This window comes from Echinops telfairi, unplaced genomic scaffold, assembly GCF_000313985.2.
Source record: "Echinops telfairi isolate 266 unplaced genomic scaffold, ASM31398v2 ScPeMD7_7458;HRSCAF=8496, whole genome shotgun sequence".
Classification (NCBI taxonomy): domain Eukaryota; kingdom Metazoa; phylum Chordata; class Mammalia; order Afrosoricida; family Tenrecidae; genus Echinops; species Echinops telfairi.
The window spans coordinates 17,415,652-17,428,868 of NW_022111358.1; the positions used below are offsets into that span (position 1 = coordinate 17,415,652).

At 50.3% G+C, this 13,217-nt stretch overlaps 1 protein-coding gene across 2 annotated transcripts in view; it reads right to left on the reverse strand.

Moving 5' to 3' along the window:
* SCPEP1 (serine carboxypeptidase 1) overlaps positions 1-13,217 on the reverse strand; it is a 33,714-nt gene that overhangs the window by 6,496 nt on the left and 14,001 nt on the right. For both annotated transcript variants that reach the window (XM_004707030.2, XM_045299723.1), the window contains 5 exons: positions 7,434-7,506; positions 4,099-4,136; positions 2,188-2,316; positions 960-1,053; positions 108-221 (listed from right to left, as the gene is read on the reverse strand). In XM_004707030.2, coding sequence (XP_004707087.1) covers positions 108-221; positions 960-1,053; positions 2,188-2,316; positions 4,099-4,136; positions 7,434-7,506 — 448 coding nt within the window. The remainder of the gene's footprint in view (positions 1-107; positions 222-959; positions 1,054-2,187; positions 2,317-4,098; positions 4,137-7,433; positions 7,507-13,217) is intronic.

Below are 13,217 nucleotides of genomic sequence, written 5' to 3' on the forward strand. Positions count from 1 at the left end.
GTTTCTCCTGCACTCCATCACCACCCCCAATACCCACGCCCCACAGGTGCAGGCCTCGTGTCTGCTCCACCCTCCTCCCCCGAGCTCGGCAGCTGGCACAGACGTACCTCCCCAGGAGCATGCCTCGGGAATAATTTTGAGCTTCTTTCTGATGGGGCCATTCATGAGCTGACTCAAGGCGTCCTGTTGGAGGTATCTGACGTGGCGCTGGTAGAGGGGAGCTGAAACCCAACAGGTGCACAGGGAGTCAAAGGACCCAAGGCAAAATCACAAGGATGTCTTTTTCTCAAGCTATTGAAGAGGCGGTGCTGTGAAAGGGTCACTTTGATTGACCCCAGAGCGGGGAAGCAAAGTCAGAAACAGGCTGCAAGGAGAGATGCTGGATGTTTTCTGATCCCTGCTGTCTGTGAGCGTGGGGCCATCCGGATTACCCTGGATGGCCACAGGAAACCGCCTAAGAATTAGAAAAGAAACGGCCAGGGCAACCTTCAGATGGAAATAGGACTCTCATGGAAGAGGATGTTGGGTCAGCGGCAAGGTAGCCGAATCCCACGTCAGGAGAACTGACATTGCAGTCTGACGTAGGGCAGGCCGTCTCTACTGTTGCACAGAGCAAGCTCCGCGAAGGACGCGGATGAAACCCAAAGACGATCTGGTTTAGGTTCCTTTTCTATGAACTGTGCAGAAAGGGCAGATGGATGGGGACCGAACCAGAGGCTGGGGAGGAGAACCCACTGCAAAGAGGCAGGCAGGGTCTTGTTTGAGGGATGGGGGAACTGAATTTTGGTGGAGGCTGCAGAGCGCGGTGAATGTACTAAAAACAACTGTGCTCTGCACTCCAAGTGGGTGGCTTTTAGGGTCCACTGCAGGCCAGTACTGTCCCTGGTTTTCAAGCCTTCCTCGGTCTCCCTGCGCGCACAGGCTGGGGCAGGGTCTGACAAGCACCAAGGCCCACTCACCGAGGTGTCTCTGGGTGAACTCGAGGCTCGACTGCTTGGCAAACATGGGGGTGCTTTTCGTTAAGATGTTGTAGAAGTTCACCCCGTCGGTGTTCTGAAAAAGCAAAAGGACATTCTGCGCTGTGCTGTCTTCATCTGTCCATCACCGTCCACCGTGCAGAGCGCAAAAGAGGCCTGACTCCCCCCACCCCCACCCCACCCCGGCTTATCAAAGGCGAGCTTTCATTCTGTCCATTTGCTCGGACAGCAAGAAACACAGCGCTGAAGGCTCAGAAAACAGCTGGGTCAGCCCACCTACCTCCTGCAGAAGAGCACCCAGGGGCTGGGTGCTCACCTCCCTGAGCACAGTGCTGCAGAGCCGCCCCCGCCCCCCAAACACGAGTCCTGACCTGTGCTTTCTTCCTTTGGGCTCATTGGACCTGCTTTGTCTCAGAATAAGGGATAGCCTGTCTCCAAGGGACACACTCTCCCCTACAGACTCCGCTCTTTCTAACAGAACACAAACACTCAGTCAAGGCACCAAGAGGTTTGAAGGCCTGGGTGGCTTCCGTATTGGGGTGAAGGGTGACCCAGGAGGCCTGGGGGTGCTGTGACTGAGTCCCCGACTGCAAACTGAAGGCTGGCCATTGGAGCCCACCCCGAAGCTCCCTGGGAGGGAGATCTGGTGATCTGCTTCCTGAAGATGTAAAATAAAAACCCAAACCAACTGCCATCACCTCAGTTCCAGCCCATGGTGTCTGAAGACAGGGCTTCTGAGTCTGGGAATCTTCATGTGGAAGCAGAGAGCCTCATCTTTCTCCCCTGGAGTGGATGGAGTTTTCAAACCACTGATGTTGTGGCTAGCAGCCCAGCGCTCACCCCACTGCATCACCTGGTTCTGGAAGACCGTAGTCGAGAAAAAACCTGTGAGGCAGTTCTACTCTGCCCTGTGGGCTCGCTGTGAGTCTAAACTGACTCGGCAGTGCCTAACGACGTTGCTGTGTAGCCTCGACATGTGTGAACCGCACGATTTATTGTCCAGAATGCAATCCTTCCTCGACAGGTGTGAACCGCACGATTTATTGTCCAGAATCCAATCCTTCCTCGACAGGTGTGAACCGCACGATTTATTGTCCAGAATCCAATCCTTTCCAGCAACAGGAGAGGGCTCTGGACAGATCCCAATCCTGTCAGCACCAGCCACTGAATTTCGCCCCCTGAGACCCTCCCCAAGCATGGCCCCCTTTACCTGTTCAATGACCATTTCTGCTTTCCCCCACAGCTGCGTGGCCTCCTTGTAACGCTGACTGTTGACAGCATCCAGGACCTGCTCGGCCACCGTGGTCACCTCGGCCAGACCCTGGTCATCCAGGAGAGACTAGAAGGCAAGCCCAGAGAATTGGCTATGAAAGCACATCCCTCCCCCAGCAAACACTACTGCCCAGCACACGCACGCATGCATGCAGAGTTCATGTTATCACTGACTGGCTCCTGGGCTTTGTACTTGACAGAGTGTGTTAAAATCTAACTGCTCCCTGCCAGTTTTCTTTGGGGTATGAACCTCACAGCCACCAGATGCAAGTCAGGAATCTGAATTAAAACCTAGTTTGGAGATAAGAGCAATCAAATACCTTTTAAGGGGAAAGAGGGGTCGCTTGCAAATGGACTGGATTTTAAATCATACTGAGAAGCCATTGTTCATTTTCTTAGGGATACTAACAGGACTGTGTTGACATCGGAGGATGGCCTCATTTGGGGAGTATGATAAAAACCAGGCATAAAATTGCATGCCTGCCACATCATCTTTCAATACTTGAGCAAACAACTGTACACACAAATCCACGTAAAAACACAGATATTTACTGATGAGGGCCCTACAGTAAAATGTTCATGGGCTCTAGCTGATGGGGCTTTGGGTGGGGGTGTCCACAATGACCCTCACTTCCCTGCCAATGGTGCCCCGCTACCATTACTGCGCTTTCGACCACAGGCTCCTTAGAAGAATCTTGATCAAAAGGGAAGGCACGCAGGACAGAATTTCAAATCCTTGTGAACCCCACCCACTCCCTGGAGTCATAGAGGCTGAACAGCTCCCTGCAATGATTGCCCTTTAAATCTTAAGCCCCCAAATAGTCTCTGGAGTCGTCTGAACACCAAGTCAGATGGCCTACCTGGTTACAAAGAAAAAGAAAAAAGGTTGCCTTGACTGGGCAGCATGCGCTCTGAAGGACTCTCTGAGTGGGAGTCAAGGGACAACAGCCACTGCAGAGAGCAGACAAACTTTCAGAGGACGTCGGCCATCGAATTGTAGACACAGAAAGGCAAATGGCCTGGGTGTACGTTTTGCTGTGTATATTCTCAACAAAAAAAAAATTTTTTTTAAGTCAGGGGCTTAAAACAAGAAGGTCTGTTGAAGGCTACAATCCCGATGACCCTCAAAAGCCTCACGCTAGCAAAACAAGTCACCTGCAAAAGGACAACTATCGCCTGACCCCTGACCTGAAACAAGCAGATTTGGGGATCGAAGGTTGTTCGTCATTCACAGGCAGTAGGGAGCGGGCAAGCTGCTGCTGGGGGGTACAGTGGGAGGGGGCGGGCAATGCATTTATGCTAATGCTGGTAGGATGCCGTGGCAGAGGGTGTGCAAACCCAGTACAAAGCCCAGTAGCCAGTCAGTGATGGCATTGCTTTGTCACGGAAGTTCTCACCACAATTAAAAACAAAAAGGGCTCTTGTGCCTAGAAAAGGGGGCTAATGGGGTTGACATTTACTTGTCCCTGAGACTGCTGCCTATGGTCCTCCTTTGACATGGCCTAATCGTCCCCAAGGAGCAGTTCAAGAACAGAAGCCACGAGCTGTGAACAGCGTTCCCCGTATAGGCACACCTGGCCAGTCTCCTCTGGATGGAGGGACAGAGCCAGAGAGCTGAGCTAGCCCAGGGATGGGTAAACTTTTAAGTTGGAAGAGCCGATCCTGTCTCTCATAACAATTTAAAAATTATTCAAGAGCCATAAATATATACTTTTTACAAACAAATCATCACTACCTGAATATTCGGCTTTTCCATCTTACTTCCGAGCCGCCACATGGACGTTCGGGAAGAGCCGCCTATGGCTAGGAGCCGCAGTTTGCCGACCCGAGCCCAACTGTGCCTACTTACCATGCTGTACAGGTAAGGTCCCCAGGAGAGCACAGAATCTAGAGGAAAGCAGACATTGAGAAAAATGAGACTTTCAAAGAAAGCCCCACGGAGCTGTCTTCTCAACACAGAAGGAGGCAGATGCAGGAGACCAGAGGCTTTGGATATGAAGGCACTGAACTCCTCGGTGCCTGCACAGGGGACAGGCTGCTGGCTGGGGCTGGGGGGTGGGACAAGGTTGGGGGAGGCGGGCTTGGCTGGCTCCGTGGACTGATGGCATGTTAATTTGGCCTGCTACTGGCCCAACAAGCTTGTCCCAGCCAGCGACAACATCCCCAGAGGTAGGCTGTGGGTGGACAGGTGGCGTTCTGATCTGCACACTTCTAGGCTTTCTGGCAGCTGAAAATCTGGCAGCCCTCTCATTTCAGCTGCGCATCCTATCTGCTCTTCCTGCTTGGGGCCACTCGCTCTGCGGAGGAGCTAATTAAGGAAGAATGAGAAAGACCTGAAGGCAGCCAGGTGCTCAGAAGACAGAACTAGGAGCAGGGCAATACCTGCGCCCAGAGGAGAGATGGGCTTGGCTCCATAACACTAGGTAAGGCAAGTGTCACCCAGAGACACGTGTCCACAGGTGCTCAGGGCTTTAATCTGAACACACATCTCCCTATGTCAACTCTGGTGCTCAAAACCCTTTCGTAGCTCCCTGGGACCAACTTCCTCAAAGTATTTGTGCTAGAATACTCAGTGCTGTATTCTACTGTAGGCACGAGAAGGAAAAACAAATGAGCCCTTGGTTAACTAGCTTTGGAGTTGGGTGCAAGATGACCCATTTCTGGGTTGCATGACTTGACAGGGCCTGCAAACCCCCGGAGGTGGGGCCAGTGTTCAGCAGGTACCAACTGATACCCTTCTTGATACACCAGCTCATGGGACTGGTATTCTTCAGCATACACCCTGAGAAACACCGGGATGCCAGTGCCAGGCCCACTGAGATCCACCTTCCACCCCCCCAGCTTCCTCGCCAAACCTGCACCTTTGCCTAGTGTGCTGAAATACAGAGGATCACCCCCTGCCCCCACCCCCAAGGCAGCCCATGACCTGCTTAATCCAGACCAGGGACTGACCCGCATAAAGGGGCAGACAGCACATCTCTCTGCGCTGCCAGCCGGAGGAAGGTCCGTTTTAACCACTCATGCCTGCTGCTGTAGCATAAAGCCACTCACACACGGTCTGATCCTTCGTGACTTTCAAAAGCAGGTGGCGGGCTGGGGTAGGGACAATAGCTCACAGTCCTTTCTGGTGGTGGTGGAAGTATTCTAAAGTGACACTGTCCACTTCTGTACCCTCTTGCCCCAGGTGGTTATTGAACCCTTACAATTTGCCTGGTGCAACTGAGAAGCTGTCTAATTGTCCTGTTTGTATTGGATACTGTTGATCAAAACCTTCTTGAAGGCAGCGAATGTGTCCTGCGATGGACCTTTGTTTGCTTAGCACCTCAAACTTGAACTTGCTGCCATAATTAGATTACAGCTCACAGCAACCCTGCAGGACACCCCTGCTTTGGGTTTGTAAGACTGTCCATCTTTATGGGGGCTGACAGCCTCAGCGAACCCAAAGAGTGGCTGGTGGGTCCAAACTGCTGACCTTGCAGTTCGCAGCAGCAGCAGCCAAACACGGACCGCACGATGCCACCAGGGCTGCTTGGCCACCACAAAGCATTGCATGGAAATGAAGGGCATTTCTCCTTCAAAAAGGGATTGCCTCTGAGCTGGAGGGGTGACACTTAAAGTGGACCTGGAAAGATGAATTACGATCCAGGAGGGCAGATTCACAAGAAAACAGAAATCCTGGCAAGCAGGGCAGAGTGCACGGCACGGGCTGCTGGTCTGCCACGCAGTGTGGTGGCAAAGTTCACGGGTTATTCCAGAGCCTGCTGCCTGGGCTGAGTCCTGGCTCTGCCACCACCTGACCTTTCTGAGCTCCAGTTTCATCATCTGCAACACTGGGATAATTACAGCATCCGGCTCTGGAGCTGTCATCCGGAGGAATGAGGTGAACACACAGCGCTTAGCAACGCCCGAGGAGCGTGTGGGAGGGCAGGCGGCCCTGCGATGTGGAGCCGGACGCCTGCCTCAAGACCTGCTGGGCCCTCGAGCTTCCAGTCAAGACTTCGTCAGTTTCATGATGTCCTACGGGGGCCACCCAGCAGAGAGCACGCACGGCAGCCCGTCTCGTCTCTGTTTTCAGACACCGAGTCCGCCGCTCAGCACCATAATGTCCACATCCATCAGGGACACTGCTCGGACACACGTCACGTCTCCCTCTCTTGTACGAAGGAAACGTCACCTTTGATCCTTATTGATAAGGTGGAAACATCAATACAGATCACAGATCATAAATGGGTACTTAGATGAGCGCTAGTCAGCGCCTAAACCCATGCAATTGCCACCTGGGTCAATAGATACAGAGCTGATACCGGAGAACGCTCCCTCGTGCCCCTTTCCAACCCCACCGCTGCTTCCTCCAGCAGCAGCCCCTTCTAACCCCCTAGTTGCTTGTTTTTGTCTGTGAAAGACCACCTTTTGCCAAGTTAGAGCAGTAGTTCTCAATCAGGGGTTATTTGCCCCCCGAGAGACACTGGACAAAGTTTGAAAACATTTTCAATCGTCACCACGGCCACCAGGGATCAAGGATGCTGCGAACCACCCTATAATGCACAGGACAGTGCCCTGCAACAACGAAAGATATGGCTCCATTAACCCTGTGTCCAGATTGGGAAACTCTGAGTCAGAGTTAACCCAGTTAAGATGATCGTATCTGGTGTCTGAAGCTACACCCCGATGGCTGCAAGATAAACAACCTATCTTTGCTCCCAGGAGGATGCTCATTATGAAATGCCCAGCCTTTGATTGCAGGCCTGATGGCAATCTTGTCCCATCAACAGGAGCAACAGCCGCGCATCTCACCCCAAAGGCTTGTCCCAGCATCAGGGTGGTGGGAGGAATGAGCAGATGAGGACGGGACGTGGTTTGAATCCTGATGAGGCCACTCACTCTGTGTCAGAGGGCAAACGGAGCAGCCCTCTGGACCTGGAGATGCCTTCCACCATAGAACCTGGAGAAGCTTCTGAGAGAACCCAGTTTCGGACTCGGAGGCTCCTGGGTGGGGTTCTGAAGATGAATTCTCATCCCCAACCCTCACAGATGCACGGTGGCAAGTACTTCCTGTGCTGGCTTCACGAGGGTCCAGAAACATCGACTGTCTTGCTCTTTGGCTGGAGAAACACATCTCCCAAGTCCCAGAGCAGCACGAGGGAGGGAAAGGGGGTCCTTAAGTGCCTGAAAACCGGTACTTACCGATAGGTGAGATCCAGGAATCACCCAAAGCCACCCCGGCAAAGTTGCACTTGATGCTCCCCTGCTGAACGGCCTGAAAAGGGAGCAGCCGAGAATCATGCTTACCAAGCGCACACAGCAGCCCCCACCCTGTCCCTCCGACAGAGGACAGGAGGCCGGCCTTTCTACCCCACCTTCCGAGCACAGTCTCTGCCCACACTTCCCAAGATTCCAGCGCATCGAAAAACCTAAGACCCACTCTTCCTGCTGCTAGGTGCAAAAGGAGCATCTGCAAGCCCCTCTTCCCCGTCACAGGATGCGGGCAGGGCCTGGTGCAGCCCGGGGGCTTCCTGTGAAGGCCGTTGCTGCCCATTCATTCCCCACGAAGGCCTGTGACTTCTCACAGGGTTCTGGATTGGGCGCTGGGCACCACCCGGTCTGAGCAAGCACCTTGAAGAGCTGCCCTGGGCAGAACGGATGTTTTCCTGCCCCTCTGCCCTCCACCGACATGAACAGTAAGTGGGAACCGTCCGAAGAACCTACCCAGCATGGAAAACTAAAAGCCCAACCCACTGCCTTGGTGCCGCCACGCTCCACAGCGGCAGCACGACCCCCACAGGACTGGCTAAAGGACTGACGGTCTCCCCACAGCACACGCACCAACTCCCCCAAAAGATGGAGGAGCTTCTTTATGACTCCACATGGAAAGATTTCCAAGGTACATTTTATATGAAATTAAAAAACAAACAAGTACTAAATAGTATGTCACAGCCCTATTATTTATGTACAAATGGGAAAAGAGAATATGTATGTATTGGCTTATAGAAATCCTGGAAACACCTGTGGAAAGACATGGGACAAACCATTATAACAGAGGTTGCCTTGGGGGGCTGGGAGCAGAGGCAAGAGGGAGCATTCTTATAACATTCATTTCACACAGGATCAATGCAGATGTATAGGAATGTGCATGTGTCACTTTTCACAGAGCTCCAACATTGAGAAAAAGCAGTGAGTGCCCTGCTCTAAATATTGGTAAATCAAGGTGTGTGTAGGGGGAGCGGGGGAGTGTGCATTTCTTTGGCTTTTCCAGAAGGAACTATCTCAAATCCCAAAGTAACCTAAACAGTACCAGGTAACGAAAGCAAGCTCTAATTAAAGAACGAGAGAGAGAGAGAGAGAGAGAGAGAGAGAGACCATGCATTCTGAAGCCAGGAATAGAGTGACTGACCGAGGTGAGAAAGAGGAATGCCTTTCAAACCACGAGGTGAACGATGGACGGGGCACCGGCGTGTACGCAGTGTGGAGACGGCACCACCGAGAGTCCACCAGCCAGAGGGGAGGCAGAGGCATGCCATGACCTAATGTCGGGCAACTCGATCTAGACATGGTGTGCCTTCTGAGACGCAAACCAAGCACACCTCCACTGAGGACAGCTGTGTTTTTTCCTCCTGTAAACAGTCAGATGTGCGCATTTCGACTTTGTGGGTCAAATGGCCTGTTGCACAGCAACTCAACTCTACGTGTCATGCTGAAGCAGCCGCAGACGATATGATAGCACATGTGCACATGCATGGACATGCACATCTGAATGTCATGTCACGAAACAGTATTCTTCTGCTTCCTTCTTACTGCCGCCTCAACCATGAACAAAAAGTGAAAACCATTCTTAGTTTGTGGACTGCTCAGACAGAGGTGGTGGGCCAGGTGGGAACACTGACCTAAAGGCATAAAACAAAACAAACAGACAAAAACACTGCCACGGAACCCATGCCAACTCATAGCCACCCTATAGGGCAGGGTGGGCCTTTGCCCCAGTGGGTTTCCAAGGCTGTAACTCTTTACAAGAGTAGAAAGCCTCCTCTTTCTCCCTCAGAGAGAGGGGGGCGGTTTGAACTACTCACCATGTGTTTATCAGCTCAACGCGTAGCCACTACGCCACTAGAGCTCATGCCATAGTGCATCCAAAATATTTACCTGAAATCTGCCATGCCTTTAGATAGGCCCTCCAGTTGTCTGGGAACACAGTGAACAGAGGAGTACATTAAATAACACTGTGAAGATGATCAGATGGATCCCAAAAACAGGACACTGGGTGTGGCAATGGGAGTCTGACCGGGTCAACAAGCCACTGTTGCAAAGAAAGGGCTGTAACTAGATTAAAACAGGCTCCAGGCACACCCAGCCAGGTGTCACTCCGGATCGAAGGCTAGTTTAGGCAGACCAGCCGTGAGGAGTATTGTGAGATCCACTGAAGAAGCCTTTATATTTGAGGAGACAATGGACTGAAATGAAAAGGTGAAAAAAACCACGGACGAAGATTGCATGTACAAGAGACTCTCGACTTGATGTTTAAGACGTTACAAATTTAGACCCGCCAGTTGTTCTGTGGGAGGATGTGGCCATGTACTCCCATAAAGATGATAGGGTTGGTATGGGCCAGTTTTTCGCTGTCCTGTACAGTTTTTATGAGTTGAGATCTATTCAGTAGCACACAACAACAGCATATGTATTTGTTTAGACAACAATCAACAGTCTTTTTAAGAATAGCTTTGAAGATATAACTACATATGAAAATATATGAGAAATACATATATGTGCACAAGGTTGCTTGCTGCAGCATTGTAATTGCAAAATACTGGTAACAACCCAGGAAATCTTATGAAGGCAATAGTGCATACACACAATGCAAAGAGGAAGATATAATGAAATGGAAGGAGGTATTTCCAGCATACAAGGGCATACACCCCCCTTCCGCCCCCCACCCCACCCCCCCCAAAATGGGCAAAGCTCTGCTGGGTGGAGTTTTCATTGTACACATTTTTTCGCCACTAGGCTAGCATGAAGCAACTTGCTCTGAGTGAGTGCACCCAGTGGCATCACCTGGAAAAGTTCTCTCTGGTCACAGTAGTTTTTTTGTGATGGGCGATTTAAGAGAACAACCTGCAGCTGTGAAATTTTGTTTCCTCCTTGGCAGAAAATGCCGTAGTAACTGTTGTGATGTTGAACACAGCTTATAAGGACAGCGCCATGGGAAAAGCTCAAGTGTACAAGTGGTTTTCTTGTTCAAAACAGGTAAAGTGTCGATTGATGACAAACCTCGTTCTGGACATCCATCAACTTCCCGAACAGACGAAAATGTCAACTCGTAATGCATTTGGAGTTCATTCCAGTAAAGCTTTCTATTGAGAAGTTCTGAAAAGGTTGGGTAACAGTGTGTGACTTAAACGGCCTGATCTGTGGCAGACTGGGGACTGGTTTTACCACCATGACAGTGCACCATCTCATTGTGCCAGTTTGTGGCAAAATCCAGCACACTTCTCGACCCACGCAGCTGCCTCACCTGACCTCACTCCGTGTGACTTTTTCTGGAAATGAAGTGGGACATGAAAGGACTCATTTGACGATGTAGAAGAGGTGAAGAAAAAAAACAAGGGAGGTCAGCCTGATTCACAGTTATCAAGTGTCTATTAAAGGGAATTTGGAATTTAAGATGTATGGATCTAGGAAAACAGGAATGCATTAAAAATTAAATGGAACACGTGAATATCCTAGGCATTAGTGAGCTGAAATGGATGTGTCCTCTTGTATTTGTCATCTTGGTTTAGACAAGCATGTGATGTGCTATGCTGGGAATGGCAAACTAAACAGAAGTGGTTTCACCTTTGTAGTTAAAGAGGACATTGCAAAAAAAAAAAAAGGACATTGCAAGATGGTAAGGATATAACAATAGTAATACAAAGATAAAAATACAAACACTGAGTAAGAAAGAAACTATTAACATTAATATTTTAAAAGCCAGAGAAGAAACAGTTACCATGGAACAAGCAAGACTAAGCAACAAGCAAGAGATCCGTGCACCTAGAGCAATGTCAGGTCTGGTCTAGACTAGAGTCTAGTCTAAGATGGGTTTTGGGTTCCCACTGTCCTCCACAGCCTTCCACAAATTGATGTATGTATGGATTGTGATAAGAGTTGTATGAGCCCCTAATAAGATGATTAAGAAAAAGAAAGAGTAGCAGCTTAGACCCTTAGAGATCGAACGGTATAAGACAAAAACCCATGGGCTGTACTCATATAGATTCCTCACATCGACAGTCGATTGGGCTCTGCTAACCCCAAGCATGGGGGTTGTTGATGCCCGTTTGTTCTTTATTGGACACTGTGCCAGCTGTGTGATGTGCATTGTCACAGACACAAAACCAGAACTTTCCCCAAGCCAGCCACCAGGCCTCCTCGAACCCTGTGAGAGCAGGTGACATCACCTGGCCCAGTGGGACCACAGGAAATGATTCCTGCTTACCCCTCATGTCTATATTAAACACCTCTCAATTGGGTGTGTGATTGGGATCGGACAAAATCCAATGAGTGAGTTAAGTGGTGAATAAATTCTCTTGGAAAGGATGTTCTGATGCGGGGCTTAGACAGTAAAGAAGTGCGCAAACGCCTACCGCAGGTGATAGTCACTGCCATTGAATGTGGATAATAGCTCTGAGCAGCAGCTGCGGCCTGCCTCCACGAGCCAGCTGCCCTTTTAACGTGTCGTCGTTACTAGGTGCCAGCCAGTCGACTCCGACCCCTAGCCACCCTACGCACCACAGGACGCAAGTGCACGATCCCGTGCCATCCTCACAATTGCGCCTGTGCCTGGCCTCGATGATGCAGCCACTGTGTCGGTCCATCTCGATGAGGGCCTTCCTCTTTGGGGCCGCCCTTCCGCTTGACCAAACGTGTCCTTCTCCAGGGACTGGCCGCTCCTGTGACAATATGTCCAAAGTGTGTCAGGTGAAGCCTGGCCTTCCTTGCCTCTGAGGAGCACTCTGGCCGTATTTCTTTCCACACAGATCCGTTTGTCCTTTTAGCAGTCCGTGGTATTTTCAGTGTTCTTCTCCAGCACCAGTGTTCACATGCAACAATACTTCTACTGTCTTCCATATTTAATTGTCCAACGTTCACATGCGTATGATTCAATGGAGAATGCCATGGCTTGGGTCAGGCACAGCTGAGTCCTCAAAGTAACATCTGTGCTCTTCCGTCCTCTAAAGAGATCCTGTGCGGTAGATGTATATAATGCGATATGACTTGATCTCTTGACTGCTGCTTCCATGAGCATTGATTGTGGATCCAAGTAAGAGAAAATCCTGCACAGGTTCAACTTTTTCCCATTTATCGTGATACGGCCTCTTGGGCTAGTTGTGGTGATTTTGGTCTTGCTTACAGTGAGTTGTACTCCATACCGAAGGCTACAGTTCTTGAGCTTCATCAACAAGTGCTTCAGGTGCTCCTCATTTTCAGCAAGCAAGGTTGTGTCATCTGCATACTGCAGGTTGTGAATACATCCTCTTCCAATCCTGATGCCACACTCTTCTTCATATAACCAGCTTCTCTGATGATGTGCTCAGCATACAGATTGAACAAGTATGGGGAGGGGATACCACCCTGACACACACCTTTCCTGATTTTAAACCATGTAGTATTTCCTTGTTCCGTTTGTACAGCAGCTGCTTGATCATGTACAAGTTCCGAATGAGCACAGTGAAGTGTTCTGGAATTCCCATTCTTCTCAAGGTTCTCCACAATTTATAATGGTCCACACAGTCAAATGCCTTTGCATAGTCAACGAAGCACAAGTACACATCTTTCTGGTATTCTCTGCTCGAGCCAAGATCCATCTACATCACCAAGGATATCCCTTGTTCTACGTTCTGTTCTGAATCCGGCCTGAGCTTCTGGCAGTTCCCTGTCATGTACTGCTGCAACTGTTGGGTGATCCTCAGCAAAATTTTACTTGTGTGCAGTATCACGTAT